The sequence below is a fragment of the Nerophis lumbriciformis genome, linkage group LG03 (genome assembly GCF_033978685.3).
Source record: "Nerophis lumbriciformis linkage group LG03, RoL_Nlum_v2.1, whole genome shotgun sequence".
NCBI lineage: Eukaryota > Metazoa > Chordata > Actinopteri > Syngnathiformes > Syngnathidae > Nerophis > Nerophis lumbriciformis.
In genome coordinates this window covers 7,417,289-7,433,575 of record NC_084550.2, presented here as the reverse complement: position 1 = coordinate 7,433,575, position 16,287 = coordinate 7,417,289, and the positions used below count along the sequence as shown (strand labels likewise).

At 41.1% G+C, this 16,287-nt stretch overlaps 1 protein-coding gene across 3 annotated transcripts in view; it reads right to left on the bottom strand.

Annotated features, from left to right (window-relative positions):
• Positions 1–16,287, bottom strand: part of LOC133578402 (uncharacterized) — a 61,774-nt gene that overhangs the window by 31,614 nt on the left and 13,873 nt on the right. For 2 of the 3 annotated variants that reach the window (XM_061932815.1, XM_061932825.1), the window contains exon 2: positions 5,553–5,945. In XM_061932815.1, the coding sequence (XP_061788799.1) occupies positions 5,553–5,945 (393 nt within the window). Of the gene's footprint in view, positions 1–3,739; positions 5,946–16,287 lie in introns of those variants that run through there. The other variant, XM_061932805.1, reaches the window with a different exon arrangement.

Sequence of the window (16,287 nt, the reverse complement as noted above, 5' to 3'; positions counted from 1 at the left end):
GCGCGAGGAAAGATGCCAGGAGTACACAGAGAGCGCGCAGAAAGACGTCGCGCGCGCGCAGAAAGACACCGCGCGCGCGCAAAAAGGCACCGCGCACGCACAGAAAGGCACCGCGCGCGCGCAAAAAGGCACCACGCGCGCGCAAAAGGGTGTCGCGCGCGCACGAAGTGGAGAATCAGCGCACGATAACAGTTTTTATGCACTCTGATTTTTGGCACTAATGTGACGCCATACTCCTCCTCGTCCCTTAAAGGGGAACATTATCACCAGACCTATGTAAGCGTCAATATATACCTTGATGTTGTAGAAAAAAAGACCATATTTTTTTAACCGATTTCCGAACTCTAAATGGGTGAATTTTGGCGAATTAAACGCCTTTCTATTATTCGCTCTCATCGGGAAGCAATCCGCCATTTTCTCAAACACATTACAAACACCGAATCAAATCAGCTCTGTTATTTTCCGTTTTTTCGACTGTTTTCCGTACCTTGGAGACATCATGCCTCGTCGGTGTGTTGTCGGAGGGTGTAACAACACGAACAGGGACGGATTCAAGTTGCACCAGTGGCCCAAAGATGCGAAAGTGGCAAGAAATTGGACGTTTGTTCCGCACACTTTACCGACGAAAGCTATGCTACGACAGAGATGGCAAGAATGTGTGGATATCCTGCGACACTCAAAGCAGATGCATTTCCAACTGGACTGGACAGATCGGCTTTCAGGAAAAGAGAGCGGATGAGGGTATGTCTACAGAATATATTAATTGATGAAAAATGGGCTGTCTGTACTCTCAAAGTGCATGTTGTTGCCAAATGTATTTCATATGCTGTAAACCTAGTTCATAGTTGTTAGTTTCCTTTAATGCCAAACAAACACATACCAATCGTTGGTTAGAAGGCGATCGCCAAATTCGTCCTCGCTTTCTCCCGTGTCGATGGCTGTCGTGTCGTTTTCGCTTGCATACGGTTCAAACCGATATGGCTCAATAGCTTCAGTTTCTTCTTCAATTTCGTTTTCGCTACCTGCCTCCACACTACAACCATCCGTTTCAATACATGCGTAATCTGTTGAATCGCTTAAGCCGCTGAAATCCGAGTCTGAATCCGAGCTAATGTCGCTTTCCCTTGCTGTTCTATCCGCCATGTTTGTTTGTATTGGCATCACTATGTGACGTCACAGGAAAATGGACGGGTGGTTAAAATCAGGCACTTTGAAGCTTTTTTTTTTTTTAGGGATATTGCGTGATGGGTAAAATTTTGAAAAAAACTTCGAAAAATAAAATAAGCCACTGGGAACTGATTTTTAATGGTTTTAACCCTTCTGAAATTGTGATAATGTTTCCCTTTAACTGAGTCCGCAGGAAGAAATGCCAAACGGCAATTTGAAGTTTCTTTAAAGCAGGCAATAAAGGGTCTCAGCCTGGACAAAAAAAACAATGTCATTTATTAAAAAAGTCCTGAACATGCAGCTTGATATACATGAATATATTACTGATGTACAGTATATACATTCTCACACAGTGGGTAAAATAACTATTTGACCCGCTCGCAAAGACACAATCTGTTGTTTAAGGTAGATTTGGTCTTGTCTATGGTGGTGTCTTTTATCCATAAACAAGTTGAGATGAGTCGTACCTTCTTAAAGGGACAGGACTCGTTTGTGTGCTTTATAGGCACCTGCAGTAACCAGCCTGTGGGGGGTCAGACGGCTCTCTGGTTGGCAGGGAATGAAATACTTTTCTCCCCTTGATCAAATACACATAATTTTATTACCTTTAATTAATGTTTCAGTCGATATTATTTTTAAAATGTTTTCTCTTTTGGCTACAATAAACTTAGCATGCAATTACGTACTGTTCATATCTCGTAAGGTGTAAAACTCCAAAATGTAGTGAAAAATACTTCTTGTACCCACTATACACTTTATACAAACTGTATGTATATATAGAGTAGGTGTGCACAATAAATATCGGACCGATAATTATTGGGCCAATATTAAGAATTATGACGTTACACCGATATATCTGCTTTAAAAAAATCCTCCAATGCTCCATTAGAGCGAGCTTACCCTGTAGTGCTGTATTTGGGTTAGGGTGAGCAAATCAAGTGCTACCTTTCTCTTAAATGCTGTAAGCCTGTCATATACAGGTAAAAGCCAGTAAATTAGAATATTTTGAAAAACTTGATTTATTTCAGTAATTGCATTCAAAAGGTGTAACTTGTACATTATATTTATTCATTGCACACAGACTGATGCATTCAAATGTTTATTTCATTTCATTTTGATGATTTGAAGTGGCAACAAATGAAAATCCAAAATTCCGTGTGTCACAAAATTAGAATATTACTTAAGGCTAATACAAAAAAGGGAATTTAGAAATGTTGGCCAACTGACAAGTATGAAAATGAAAAATATGAGCATGTACAATACTCAATACTTGGTTGGAGCTCCTTTTGCCTCAATTACTGCGTTAATGCGGCGTGGCATGGAGTCGATGAGTTTCTGGCACTGCTCAGGTGTTATGAGAGCCCAGGTTGCTCTGATAGTGGCCTTCAACTCTTCTGCGTTTTTGGGTCTGGCATTCTGCATCTTCCTTTTCACAATACCCCACAGATTTTCTATGGGGCTAAGGTCAGGGGAGTTGGCGGGCCAATTTAGAACAGAAATACCATGGTCCGTAAACCAGGCACGGGTAGATTTTGCGCTGTGTGCAGGCGCCAAGTCCTGTTGGAACTTGAAATCTCCATCTCCATAGAGCAGGTCAGCAGCAGGAAGCATGAAGTGCTCTAAAACTTGCTGGTAGACGGCTGCGTTGACCCTGGATCTCAGGAAACAGAGTGGACCGACACCAGCAGATGACATGGCACCCCAAACCATCACCCAACCATGCAAATTTTGCATTTCCTTTGGAAATCGAGGTCCCAGAGTCTGGAGGAAGACAGGAGAGGCACAGGATCCACGTTGCCTGAAGTCTAGTGTAAAGTTTCCAACATCAGTGATGGTTTGGGGTGCCATGTCATCTGCTGGTGTCGGTCCACTCTGTTTCCTGAGATCCAGGGTCAACGCAGCCGTCTACCAGCAAGTTTTAGAGCACTTCATGCTTCCTGCTGCTGACCTGCTCTATGGAGATGGAGATTTCAAGTTCCAACAGGACTTGGCGCCTGCACACAGCGCAAAATCTACCCGTGCCTGGTTTACGGACCATGGTATTTCTGTTCTAAATTGGCCCGCCAACTCCCCTGACCTTAGCCCCATAGAAAATCTGTGGGGTATTGTGAAAAGGAAGATGCAGAATGCCAGACCCAAAAACGCAGAAGAGTTGAAGGCCACTATCAGAGCAACCTGGGCTCTCATAACACCTGAGCAGTGCCAGAAACTCATCGACTCCATGCCACGCCGCATTAACGCAGTAATTGAGGCAAAAGGAGCTCCAACCAAGTATTGAGTATTGTACATGCTCATATTTTTCATTTTCATACTTTTCAGTTGGCCAACATTTCTAAAAATCCCTTTTTTGTATTAGCCTTAAGTAATATTCTAATTTTGTGACACACGGAATTTTGGATTTTCATTTGTTGCCACTTCAAATCATCAAAATGAAATGAAATAAACATTTGAATGCATCAGTCTGTGTGCAATGAATAAATATAATGTACAAGTTACACCTTTTGAATGCAATTACTGAAATAAATCAAGTTTTTCAAAATATTCTAATTTACTGGCTTTTACCTGTACTTTCTCCGAGCTCAATGTAAACAAATATGGCATCGATCGTGTGGGACTTCTTCGATGTTTCAGAGGAAGACTTTGTGTGCTTTTTGCACCAAAAGTTCTGCAGAAGGGTAAAACATCACGCACCAACACATCAAACTGTATCAGCCACCTAAGACGGCAGGTGTTTAAAAAGCCTGCGGAGACGCCTGTGCTGCTAAAGAAGCTGACGCAAAGAAAAGCTGAGGTCGTGTTTCTATCGCTGCAGCGTTTGAAAAGCGCAAAAAGTTTGCCAGAGACGATCTGATGGCTAAAGCGATCTGTGATTTTAATATTAAATTGATGCCACTTGACAACCAGGCCTTTACCATCGTTGCAGAAACTATAAAGATCTACAGGTACGGTCTGCCATATCAATCTATTTTTTTAGTTTCTCTTACCTCCAGGTGTTCACAAACAGTTAAATATACATTAAAAAATTATCGGCTGACCGTATCGGTCTTGAAAAGCAGTAAGTTGTCAATATCGGCATGAGAGAAAAGTATTGTGCATCCTTAATATAAAGAGACACATGTTACATGTCAAATACTTAAAATACAATTAAAATCACGGTGGCCACTGAACAAAATATATTGCACATATATTGCATGCTTTTTAAAATCAGTGGTAAAATAAGTACTAGTGGAAAAAGAGAATCGCCTTATTTGATCCAAAATGGTGCAGCCCTACATCAGGTTTGATTTAAAGTTGTGTAGCTGCTGTTCCTTGCGGCACACTAACTTGGCACTCACAAAGTAAACTGCTGATCATCGCTTTTCAGGTAACTTGGTGAATTATTTCGCATAAACCGGACAGCATCAACATTTATTCTACATTGTGGTCAAACTTTTCTCATAAGAATAGTTTTTACCACAAACTGAGCAACTGAATGATTTTACTCCTGTGTGTGTTCTCATGTGTGACTCCATATTAACTTTTTGGGAGAATCTTTTAAAGCAAACTGAACAACTAAAAGGTTTTTCTCCGGTGTGCTTTCGCATGTGTTGAGTCAAACTATATCTGTAAGAAAAGGTTTCCCGGCAAATGGAGCATTTAAAAGGTCTTTCTCCCGTGTGTGTTCGCATGTGGGATACCAAAGTTGCATTGTGAGAGAAACTGAACATCTAAAAGGTTTTTCTCCTGTGTGCGTTCTCATATGCTATAACAGTTTATTTCTGTGAGAATCTTTTATCACAAACTGAACAACTAAAAGGTTTTTCTCCGGTGTGCTTTCGCATGTGTTGAGTCAAACTATATCTGTAAGAAAAGGTGGCAAATGGAGCATTTAAACTTTTTCCCTGTGTGTGTTGTCATGTGTGAGTCCATATTTACCTTTTGAGAGAATGTTTTACCACAAACTGAACAACAAAAGGGCATTTATCCTGTGTGTGTCCTCATATGTTGAGTCAAACTGTATCTGTAAGAAAAGCTTTCCTCGCACACCAAGCATCTGAAGGGCTTTTCTCCTGTGTGTGTTCTCATGTGGGTTACCAAAGTGGCATTGTGAGAGAATCTTTTATCGCAAACCGTACATCTAAAGGGTTTTTCTCCCGTGTGCGTTCTCATGTGTGATACCACAGATGCATTGTAACTGAATCTTTTATCGCAAACTAAACACTTGAAGGGTTTTTCGCCTGTGTGCGTTCTCATGTGTGACTTCATGGTTACTTTCTGAGAGAAATCTTTACCACAAACTACACACCTAAAGGGTTTCTCTCCTGTGTGTGTACGCCCGTGTCGAGTGAAATCACTCTTTTTAGAAAAGCTTTTGGCGCAAACTGAGCAGGTCAAATGTTCTTTACCTGTCTCCTTTTCAGAGTATTCAGAATGTTTGTAGTCAGTGTGGGTCCTCATTTCACCTTCACAGTCTGCAGCACCGCTCAAAAGGGTGTAGTCCCTGTCTTTATCCTCATCAGAGTGTGACGTGTCATCACTATCTGATAGTGGAGCTAAGAAGTTGTGTGCTTCTGGTTTCTCGTCATCGTCTTCAGTTTTCACAGAAACAACAGTCAGTGGCAACTTGGTGAGTTCAGCTTCCTTCTGCCTTCGACGACACTCTCCCTTCTGGGTAATCCAGAGTTCCTCCTCTTCCTCTTTAATGTGCTGGGGCTGTGGATTCTCAGGCTTCAAAGCAGAGCTCTCCCCCTGCTGTTGAGGGTGACGTTCCTCTTGACGACCAATCAGCTGCTGGACGTCTGCAGGCCAACAGAAGGTCAAAAACATCACGGCTTTGCGATTTATAACCAAGCGGCACCAAAACAGTGAACATAACATTTGGGCGGCATGGCTCAGTGCAGTGTTTTTCAACCACTGTGCCGCGGCACACTAGTGTGCCGTGAGATACAGTCTGGTGTGCCGTGGGAGATTGTTTAATTTCACCTATTTGGGTTAAAAATATTTTTTTCAAACCAGTAATTATATTCTGCAAATGATGTGTTGTTGTTGAGTGTCGGTGCTGTCTAGAGCTCGGCAGAGTAACCGTGTAATACTCTTCCATATCAGTAGGTGGCAGCTAATTGCTTTGTAGATGTCGGAAACAGCGGGAGGCAGTGTGCAGGTAAAATTGTGTCTAATGCTTAAACCAAAAATAAACAAAAGGTGAGTGTCCCTAAGAAAAGGCATTGAAGCTAAAGGAAGGCTATGCAGAACGAAACTAAAACTGAACTGGCTACAAAGTAAACAAATAGAATGCTGGACGACAGCAAAGACTTGCTGTGGAGCAAAGACGGCGTCCACAATGTACATCCGAACATGACAATCAACAATGTCCCCACAAAGAAGGATAAAAACAACTGAAATATTCTTGGTTGCTAAAACAAAGTCGATGCGGGAAATATCGCTCAAAGGAAGACAAACTGCTACAGGAAAATACCAAAAAAAGAGAAAAAGTCACCAAAATAGGAGCGCAAGACAAGAACTAAAACACTACACACAGGAAAACAGCAAAAAAGTCCAAATAAGTCAGGGTGTGATGTGACAGGTGGTGACAGTGCACCTACTTTGAGACAAGAGCTATAGTGGTGCATGCTTGGTTATGCTTTAAAGTCATATCCAACAATTACGACAACGACTTTTTACTGTCAACTGAGTTTTGTTTTTTAATGATTTCTGCTGGTGGTGTGCCTCCGCATTTTTTCAACGCAAAAAATGTGCCTAGGCTCAAAAAAGGTTGAAAAACACTGGCTTAGTGGGTAGGGTGGCCGTCTTGTAACCCTGTGTTTTTCAACCACTGTGCCGCGGCACACTACTGTGCCGTGGGAGATTATCTAATTTCACCGATTTGGGGTAAAAAATATTTTTTGCAAACCGGTAATTATAGTCTGCAAATGATGTGTTGTTGAGTGTCGGTGCTCGGCAGAGTAACCGTGTAATACTCTTCCATATCAGTAGGTGGCAGCAGGTAGCTCATTTCTTTGTCGTGATCACAATATGCAGACAGCGGGAGGCAGCGTGCAGGTAAAAAGGTATCTAATGCTTAAACTGAAAATTAAACAAAAGGTGAGTGCCCCTAAAAAAAGGCATTGAAGCTTAGGGAAGGCTATGCAGAACGAAACTACAACTGAATTGGCGACAAAGTGAAAAAAAACAGAATGCTGGACGACAGCAAAGACTTACAGCGTGTGGAGCAGACGGCGTCCACAAAGTACATCCGAACATGACATGACGATCAACAATGTCCCCACAAAGAAGCATACCTGCCAACTTTTGAAATCAGAAAAACCTAGTAGCCAGGGTCCAGGGGCCGCAGGCCCCGGTAGGTCCAGGACAAAGTCCTGGTGGGGGGTTCAGGCTTCGCCCCCCGACGCAAAATGATTATTAGCATTCAGACAGGTTAAAATGTTGCTAAAACCATCACTTTTCTATCAGTCACAGTGACTTTTCAAAACAAAAATATTACAGCAAAAATCATATGGGTTGATTGACATGTTTATTCTGTAAGCTAACTTCAATAGTTTGAAATTATTTTGACAGTTAATGCCAGTTATCCTGTCAACCTTTCACAAGACTTCAATTTGTTAATTGAAAGTATAAACACTTTTTACAGTAAACAAATGGTAAAACAGTACTAAACAATTCCATAAAAAAAAAAATTGGTGTCATTATTAACTTTCTGTCCAAGCTTGTATAATCTACTGCCTTGTTCAATTGTATAAAATATTCTGTGCCTAAAATTCACATTTCTATCACAATTATCATACTGTAAACATGGTAAGCTAACTTCATTAAAATTAATAGTCCTGTCAATAGCATGGAATTACAATTCAAATGTAGTTTTTTTGTAAGCCTTTCAAAAGAATTCAAAATATGAAAAATTAATGAAAATTAATTTAAGCCATCAGACACTTGAAAAGTGGCACATCACATCTCTAATGTAATCATTTTAACTTTTCAACAGAAATAGCACTGCAAAAATATTAAGGACATACTTCTGTATTTTGGTAGTTATGCTGTCAACATTTAACAAGATTTCTTCAACTTGGACTTGAAAGCATAAATAGTATAAACACTTTTAACAGTATAACAGTACTAAACAATTCCAATAGATAACATTGGTGTCATTACCTTTTTGTGGCTAAAATCCGAAAAACGTTGAAAGTTTTCCACTTGTATCGCTAGCAACGGCATTAGACTTGTGTTTTTTTGTCCCAACGTGGTCTTTTACATCGCTAATTCCTCCGTGTCCGATCGAAAAATCTTGTCTGCACAAGGTGCAATTCGCGTAGTTTTCACCCTTTTTGGAACGGATAATTATTCCCGGATAGGCTTTTGAATATTCTTCACGGAATGACTGCAGTTTTCTTTTCGGTTTAAGACTCGCTTGCGATTTTTCTCCGGCTGATTCCATGATCGTTCGCTCGTTTGGAAACAATGGCAACAGGTGCCTCGTGCTTGGCAGCGGTGCCTCGCGCATTACATTTTTTTTTTTTTTTTTTTTTTATTAATGAAAAACCGTATTTTTTATCACTGCAACCGTAACCCGGAATAGGTTGATGAAACCCGTACTAATTACGGGAAAACCGGAGTAGTTGGCAGGTATGAAGAAGGATAAAAACAACTGAAATATTCTTGTTTGCTAAAACAAAGTAGGTGTGGGGAATAGCGCTTAAAGGAAGACATGAAACTGCTACAGGAAAATACCAACAAAACAGGAAAAGCCACCAAAATAGGAGCGCAAGACAAGAACTAAAACACGACACACAGGAAAACAGCAAAAAACTCCTAATAAGTCAGGGGATGATGTAACAGGTGGTGACAGTACACCTACTTTGAGACAAGCGCTATAGTGTTGCATGCTTGGTTATGGTTTAAATTCATATCCGATGTCTTTTTATTGTCAATATCGAGTTTCCTATTTTAATGATTTCTGCTGGTGGTGTGCCCTTGGATTTTTTCAATGAAACAAAATGTGCCTTGGCTCAAAAAAGGTTGAAAAACACTGTTGTAACCGATAACCATGTTGTGGTGTCCCTGCGAGACACAAAGGCCCTGTCTACATTAAGTCGGATAACTCATTAAACGAATAATTATTTAGCCTAAGCACCGTGTCAGCCACACTAAACCATCGTTTAAGGTTCCCCTTCTTGGATCATTTTTTACACAGGTAAATGCGCCGTGTGTTTCTTGAATCTGCAGCTCTTAGCTTTGTATGGACTCCTCGATCGTTTACAAACCGAGTTCGGAGAGGAAGTGATGCCAGAAAGACCGCGCCCCACACAGGAAGTGACGTCAGAAAGAACGCGCCACAGTCAGCTTCATAATAAAGCGGTTTCGTAACTCGGAGCTAACCACTGGAAATATGGAGGCGAGTCATCTAGACATGCCCGTGTTTCTCCTTCTTCTACATGTACAGACGCTTGTAGAACTCACACATGAATACCTTAAAGGGGAACATTATCACCAGACCTATGTAAGCGTCAATATATACCTTGATGTTGCAGAAAAAAGACCATTTATTTTTTTAACTGATTTCCGAACTCTAAATGGGTGAATTTTGGCGAATTAAACGCCTTTCTATTATTCGCTCTCGGAGCGATGACGTCACATCGGGAAGCAATCCGCCATTTTCTCAAACACCGAGTCAAATTAGCTCTGTTATTTTCCGTTTTTTCGACTGTTTTCCGTACCTTGGAGACATCATGCCTCGTCGGTGTGTTGTCGGAGGGTGTAACAACACGAACAGGGACGGATTCAAGTTGCACCAGTGGCCCAAAGATGCGAAAGTGGCAAGAAATTGGACGTTTGTTCCGCACACTTTACCGACGAAAGCTATGCTACGACAGAGATGGCAAGAATGTGTGGATATCCTGCGACACTCAAAGCAGATGCATTTCCAACGATAAAGTCAAAGAAATCTGACCCCCATTGAATCTGCCGGAGTGTGTGAGCAATTCAGGGACAAAGGACCTCGCTAGCACGGCAAGCAATGGCGGCAGTTTGTTCCCGCAGACGAGCGAGCTAAACCCCCTGGATGTGACGTCACAACTTTCGTCGGTGTGTTGTCGGAGGGTGTAACAACACGAACAGGGACGGATTCAAGTTGCACCAGTGGCCCAAAGATGCGAAAGTGGCAAGAAATTGGACGAAATTTGTTCAAAATACGAGGCTGTGGGGAAAGCCGACGAAATGGTCAGTCGTTTGTTCCGCACACTTTACCGACGAAAGCTATGCTACGACAGAGATGGCAAGAATGTGTGGATATCCTGCGACACTCAAAGCAGATGCATTTCCAACTGGACTGGACAGATCAACTTTCAGGAAAAGAGAGCCGGATGAGGGTATGTCTACAGAATATATTAATTGATGAAAACTTTATTCATTACTCACGGTTTTACGTAAATTATTATACATAAACTGTGTTTACCAATAATTTAGCTTAAAAACAATTTTTTTTTTCAATCATTCGAGTACATTCGGGTAGTCTTGTGTAATGCAGTATTTTGTGTCTATTTAGGTATGGTTAACCTGAGTGCTGAAATCGTGGAAAAATATATGTTCTTAGCGCGCCTGAAATGGGCTGTCTGCACTCTCAAAGTGCATGTTGTTGCCAAATGTATTTCATATGCTGTAAACCTAGTTCATAGTTGTTAGTTTCCTTTAATGCCAAACAAACACATACCAATCGTTGGTTAGAAGGCGATCGCCGAATTCGTCCTCGCTTTCTCCCGTGTCGCTGGCTGTCGTGTCGTTTTCGTCGGTTTCGCTTGCATACGGTTCAAACCGATATGGCTCAATAGCTTCAGTTTCTTCTTCAATTTCGTTTTCGCTACCTGCCTCCACACTACAACCATCCGTTTCAATACATGCGTAATCTGTTGAATCGCTTAAGCCGCTGAAATCCGATTCTGAATCCGAGCTAATGTCGCTATAGCTTGCTGTTCTATGCGCCATGTTTGTTTGTGTTGGCTTCACTATGTGACGTCACAGGAAAATGGACGGGTGTTTATAATGATGGTTAAAATCAGGCACTTTGAAGCTTTTTTTAGGGATTTTGCGTGATGGGTAAAATTTTGAAAAAAACTTCGAAAAATAAAATAAGCCACTGGGAACTGATTTTTAATGGTTTTAACCCTTCTGAAATTGTGATAATGTTCCCTTTTAAGAGAAAGCCATTGCCGCTATTTGGGATACAACACTTCTCAGGCGGCAAGAGAACTTTCGAATGTCCAGGTCAGCTTTGATTCCACTTCCCGAAAAACTTCGTCCATTTGTCAAAGGAGAGACAACGAGAATGCAGGATCCCGGGGATGCGATTTAAAAAAAGGTAGCGTGTGCTTTGTATTACCTGACCGACGAGGGAAGACTACAGAAGACAGCGAATGCTTTTGGACTGGCAAAGCAGGCTGTATCAGTTATTGTCCGCCATGTATGTCGCAGACTCAACGTCTAGGTCAGGGGTCTGCAACCCGCGGCTCCGGAGCCGCATGCGGCTCTTTGATCACTCTGATGCGGCTCAGCTGCATACTTGCTGACCCTCCCGATTTTCCCGGGAGACTTTCGGATTTCAGTGCCTCTCGCAGAAAACTCCCGGGATTAATATTATCCGAATTTCACCCTAACAATAATTATAAGGTCGTACCACGACGGTACAGCATTTAGCGCCCTCTGCAATCTGTACAAACAGCGTGCCAGCACAGCCTCTTGTTGTATGCATCTTTTGCTTGCACACTTAAGAGACAGCAAGGCATACTTGGTCAACAGCCACACAGGTTACACTGACGGTGGCCATATAAAACAACTTTAACACTCTTACTAATAATGCGCCACACTTTGAACCAAAACCAAACAAGAATGACAAACACATTTCGGGAGAACATCTGCACCTTAACACAACATAAACACAACAGAACAAATACCCAGAATCCCATGCAGCCCTGACTCTTCCGGGCTACATTGTACACCCCTGCTACCACCAAACCCCGCCCCCACCCCAACCCTGCTCCCTCACACATCAAACCCCCCTTCCCCACTCCGTGCGTCGGTTGAGGTGCGGCGAGGTTTGGTAGCGGGAGTGTATAATGTAGCCCGGAAGAGTCAGGGCTGCATGGGATTCTGGGTATTTGTGCTGTTGTGTTTATGTTGTGTTACGGTGCAGATGTTCTCCCGACATGTGTTTGTCATTCTTGTTTGGTGTGGGTTCACAGTGTGGCGCATTATTAGTAAGAGTGTTAAAGTTTTTTATACCGCCACCGTCAGTGTAACCTGTGTGGTTGTTGAGCAAGTATGCCTTGCTGTCGCTGAGCAAGCAGAAACCCCATACAACGTGTGGCAGGGCCGGCACGCTGGTTGCAATAAGCGCTAAATGCTGTACCATCACGGAACGTTCAAGAGAATAGTTGCCTTGAAATTTGTGGTTTGCCAGAAAAATCGGGAGGGTTGACAAGTATGGCGCTGTCAAGCGCCATTCATATAAAACCCGTGGGCCGCACTAACATTCAATTTTCATATTAAGGTGTGGGCCGCGTGTCTGAGACCCTTGGTTTATACATAGCACAAAGCAAAAAAAAAACTTTGTATGCAGTGTTATTTCATTTTAAATTTCAAAAGATTTTTGTGGCTACCATTGTTTTCTTTAATTTGTGAAACTGGTCAAAATGGCTCTTTGACTGGTAAAGGTTGCCGACCCCTAGTCTAGGTCCAGGGTATATAAAGTCACCAAAAACGAATGGACAATGAAGGTGAAGGCAAAAGAGTGAGGAGTGTCCTGACCAGATATCTAGATCCCTACATTGATTGATGTAAAAAGTTATTTATCATATTGTTTACTTTCAAGTGTCCATTAAAGATTTGATTAGTTTATGATGGCTCAGGTGTGATTCACTACAATAGGGCCCTACAGCACACTAAATTCCAGTTCATTGAAATACCACAACACTGGATATTGTTCAGATAAGTTAAATTTAAGAACTTGCACACAAAGCAATACTGGAGGTGACTATGACTTGCGCATTTTCCGTGCATGCATACTACATACTTGCCAACCTTGAGACCTCCAATTTCGGGAGGTGGGGGGTGGGTGCGAGGGGCGTGGTTGGGGCGGGGGCGTGGTTGGGGGCGTGGTTAAGAGGGGAGGAGTATATTTACAGCTAGAATTCACCAAGTCAAGTATTTCATATATATATATATATATATATATATATATATATATCCCCGCGACCCTGAAGGGAATAAGCGGTAGTAAATGGATGGATGGATGGATATGGATATATATATATATATATATATATATATATAAATAAAAGAAATACTTGAATTTCAGTGTTCATTTATTTACACATATACACACACATAACACTCATCTACTCATTGTTGAGTTAAGGGTTGAATTGTCCATCCTTGTTCTATTCTATGTCACTATCTTTCTAACCATGCTGAACACCCTCTCTGATAATGCATTGCTATGTGGCACGCACAAAAGTGCTTTCATCAAATGCACTAGATGGCAGTATTGTCCTGTTTAAGAGTGTCACAACATTGCTGTTTACGGCAGACGGACTGCTTTACTGTAGACGTTCTTTATATTGTGGGAAAGCGGACTCAGGTCCGCATGGAGCTGGAGGGGGCGTGGCCTCCAGCTCCGCCTGAATTTCGGTAGAAAATTTGTCCCGGGAGGTTTTCGGGAGAGGCGCTGAATTTCGGGAGTCTCCCGGAAAATCCGGGAGGGTTGGCAAGTATGGCATACTAGGTCGCGTTGCGCCGGCGGACGGCGGGGTGAGGGGGTCTGAAACGACCATTGTGTGTGTGGACAAGGATAAGGTTAGGTGGGAATTACTCTGGATAACCTTAGTGCAGAAGGGGCCTAAACCCCTAACTGCCCCTGGTGGGTCGTGGTTAGCACCTTGCCTGTCAAGTGTATAAATGCGTGAATCTGATGTATAACATAAAGCGCTTTTGGTTATCATTCCAGGTATAGTAAACCAAAATAAAGTGAACTTACCATAACCCATTAATCGGGAGCTTCTGTCGGCTACAACTCACGATGAGCTAACACAGCTAAGGCCGCCCTCGCTCGATGACGACACGTGGCACCTTCAAAGATGTTCACCAGTAATTTGTCAAGTTTAAATCTCCAAGTTAAAGTCCAAGTTAAATCTCAAGTCTGAGTGTTTCATTCCAAGTCACAAATAAATTTTTTTTCATCAGATAAAATCTGATATAATACTACATTGCTATATTTTTGATTAAAAGTATATACTTTCCTATATCATCTATTATTAATAGAGTTGGGAATCTTTGGGCACCTTGTGATTCGATTTAGTGGCTATGATTCAATTATAAATCGATGATTTAATTATTGTATTGTATATTAACATATGGTAATTTTTTATCAAATCATATATTATTTTTATATATTCTAAAATCTGAATGTATTACGTTTGTTTATTTTTAATATGGATGGATGGATATTAATAATTTGTCCATAAGGCTCCTCCTTTGGCTACTGACGTATGCAGAATTGCATCATTTCCTCTTTTTAGATTAGTGTGCACATCCATACATACATATATATATATATATACATATATATACATACATATATATATATATATATATATATATACATATATATATATATATATACATATATATATACATATATATAAGTAAAAATATATTAGTATATAACTGTGTATATATATATATATATATATATATATATATATATATATATATATATATATATATATATATATATATATATATATATATATATATATATATATATATGTATATATAAGTAAAAAAATACTAGTATATATATATATATATATATATATATATACACACTAGTATATACTAGTATTTTTTTACTCATCCTTCCCCAGCGTTTTACCTTTTCCCCCATCTTTTATGGGGTGCCTTGTGGCGACCCATCAGCGTTCCTGTTCTGTAACCCTGTACACTGTTTGTTTGTCTAATCTTGAACGGGTTTGTGCTGAAAACAAAGTTTCGTTCTACTTGTGCAATGACAATAAAGACCTATCCCAGGGGTCGGCAACCCGCGGCTCTTTAGCGCCGCCCTAGTGGCTCTCTGGAGCTTTTTCAAAAATGTATGAAAAATGGAAAAAGACGAGGGGAAAAAAATATACTTTTTGTTTTAATATGGTTTCTGTAGGAGGCCAAACATGACACAAACCTCCCTAATTAAGGGACGGCGTGGCGCAGTGGGAGAGTGGCCGTGCGCAACCCAAAGGTCCCTGGTTCAATCCCCACCTAGTACCAACCTCGTCATGTCCGTTGTGTCCTGAGCAAGACACTTCACCCTTGCTCCTGATGGGTGCTGGTTAGCGCCTTGCATGGCAGCTCCCTCCATCAGTGTGTGAATGTGTGTGTGAATGGGTAAATGTGGAAGTAGTGTCAAAGCGCTTTGAGTACCTTGAAGGTAGAAAAGCGCTATACAAGTACAACCCATTTATTTATCATTATCATTTAATTGTTATAAATCCCACTGTTTATATTAAACATGCTTCACTGACTCAAGTATTTGGCGAGCGCCGTTTTGTCCTACTAATTTTGGCGGTCCTTGAACTCACCGTAGTTTGTTTACATGTATAACTTTCTCCGACTTTCAAGGACGTGTTTTATGCCACTTCTTTTTCTGTCTCATTTTGTCCACCAAACTTTTAACGTTGTGCATGAATGCACAAAGGTGAGTTTTGTTGATGTTATTGACTTGTGTGGAGTGCTAATCAGACATAGTTGGTCACTGCAAGACTGCAAGCTAATCGATGCTAACATACTATTTAGGCTAGCTATATGTACATATTGCATCATTATGCCTAATTTGTAGCTATATTTGAGCTCATTTAGTTTCCTTTAAGTCATCTCATTTCAATGTATATCTCATGACACACTATCTGTATGTAATATGGCTTTTAATTTGTTGCGGCTCCAGACAGATTTGTTTTTGTATTTTTGGTCCAATATGGCTCTTTCAACATTTTGGGTTGCCGACCCCTGACCTATCCTATCCTATCATATCCTAATGTGTACAATTGAATATCTTAGTTGCTCAGACAGCATTGTGTTTATACAGGT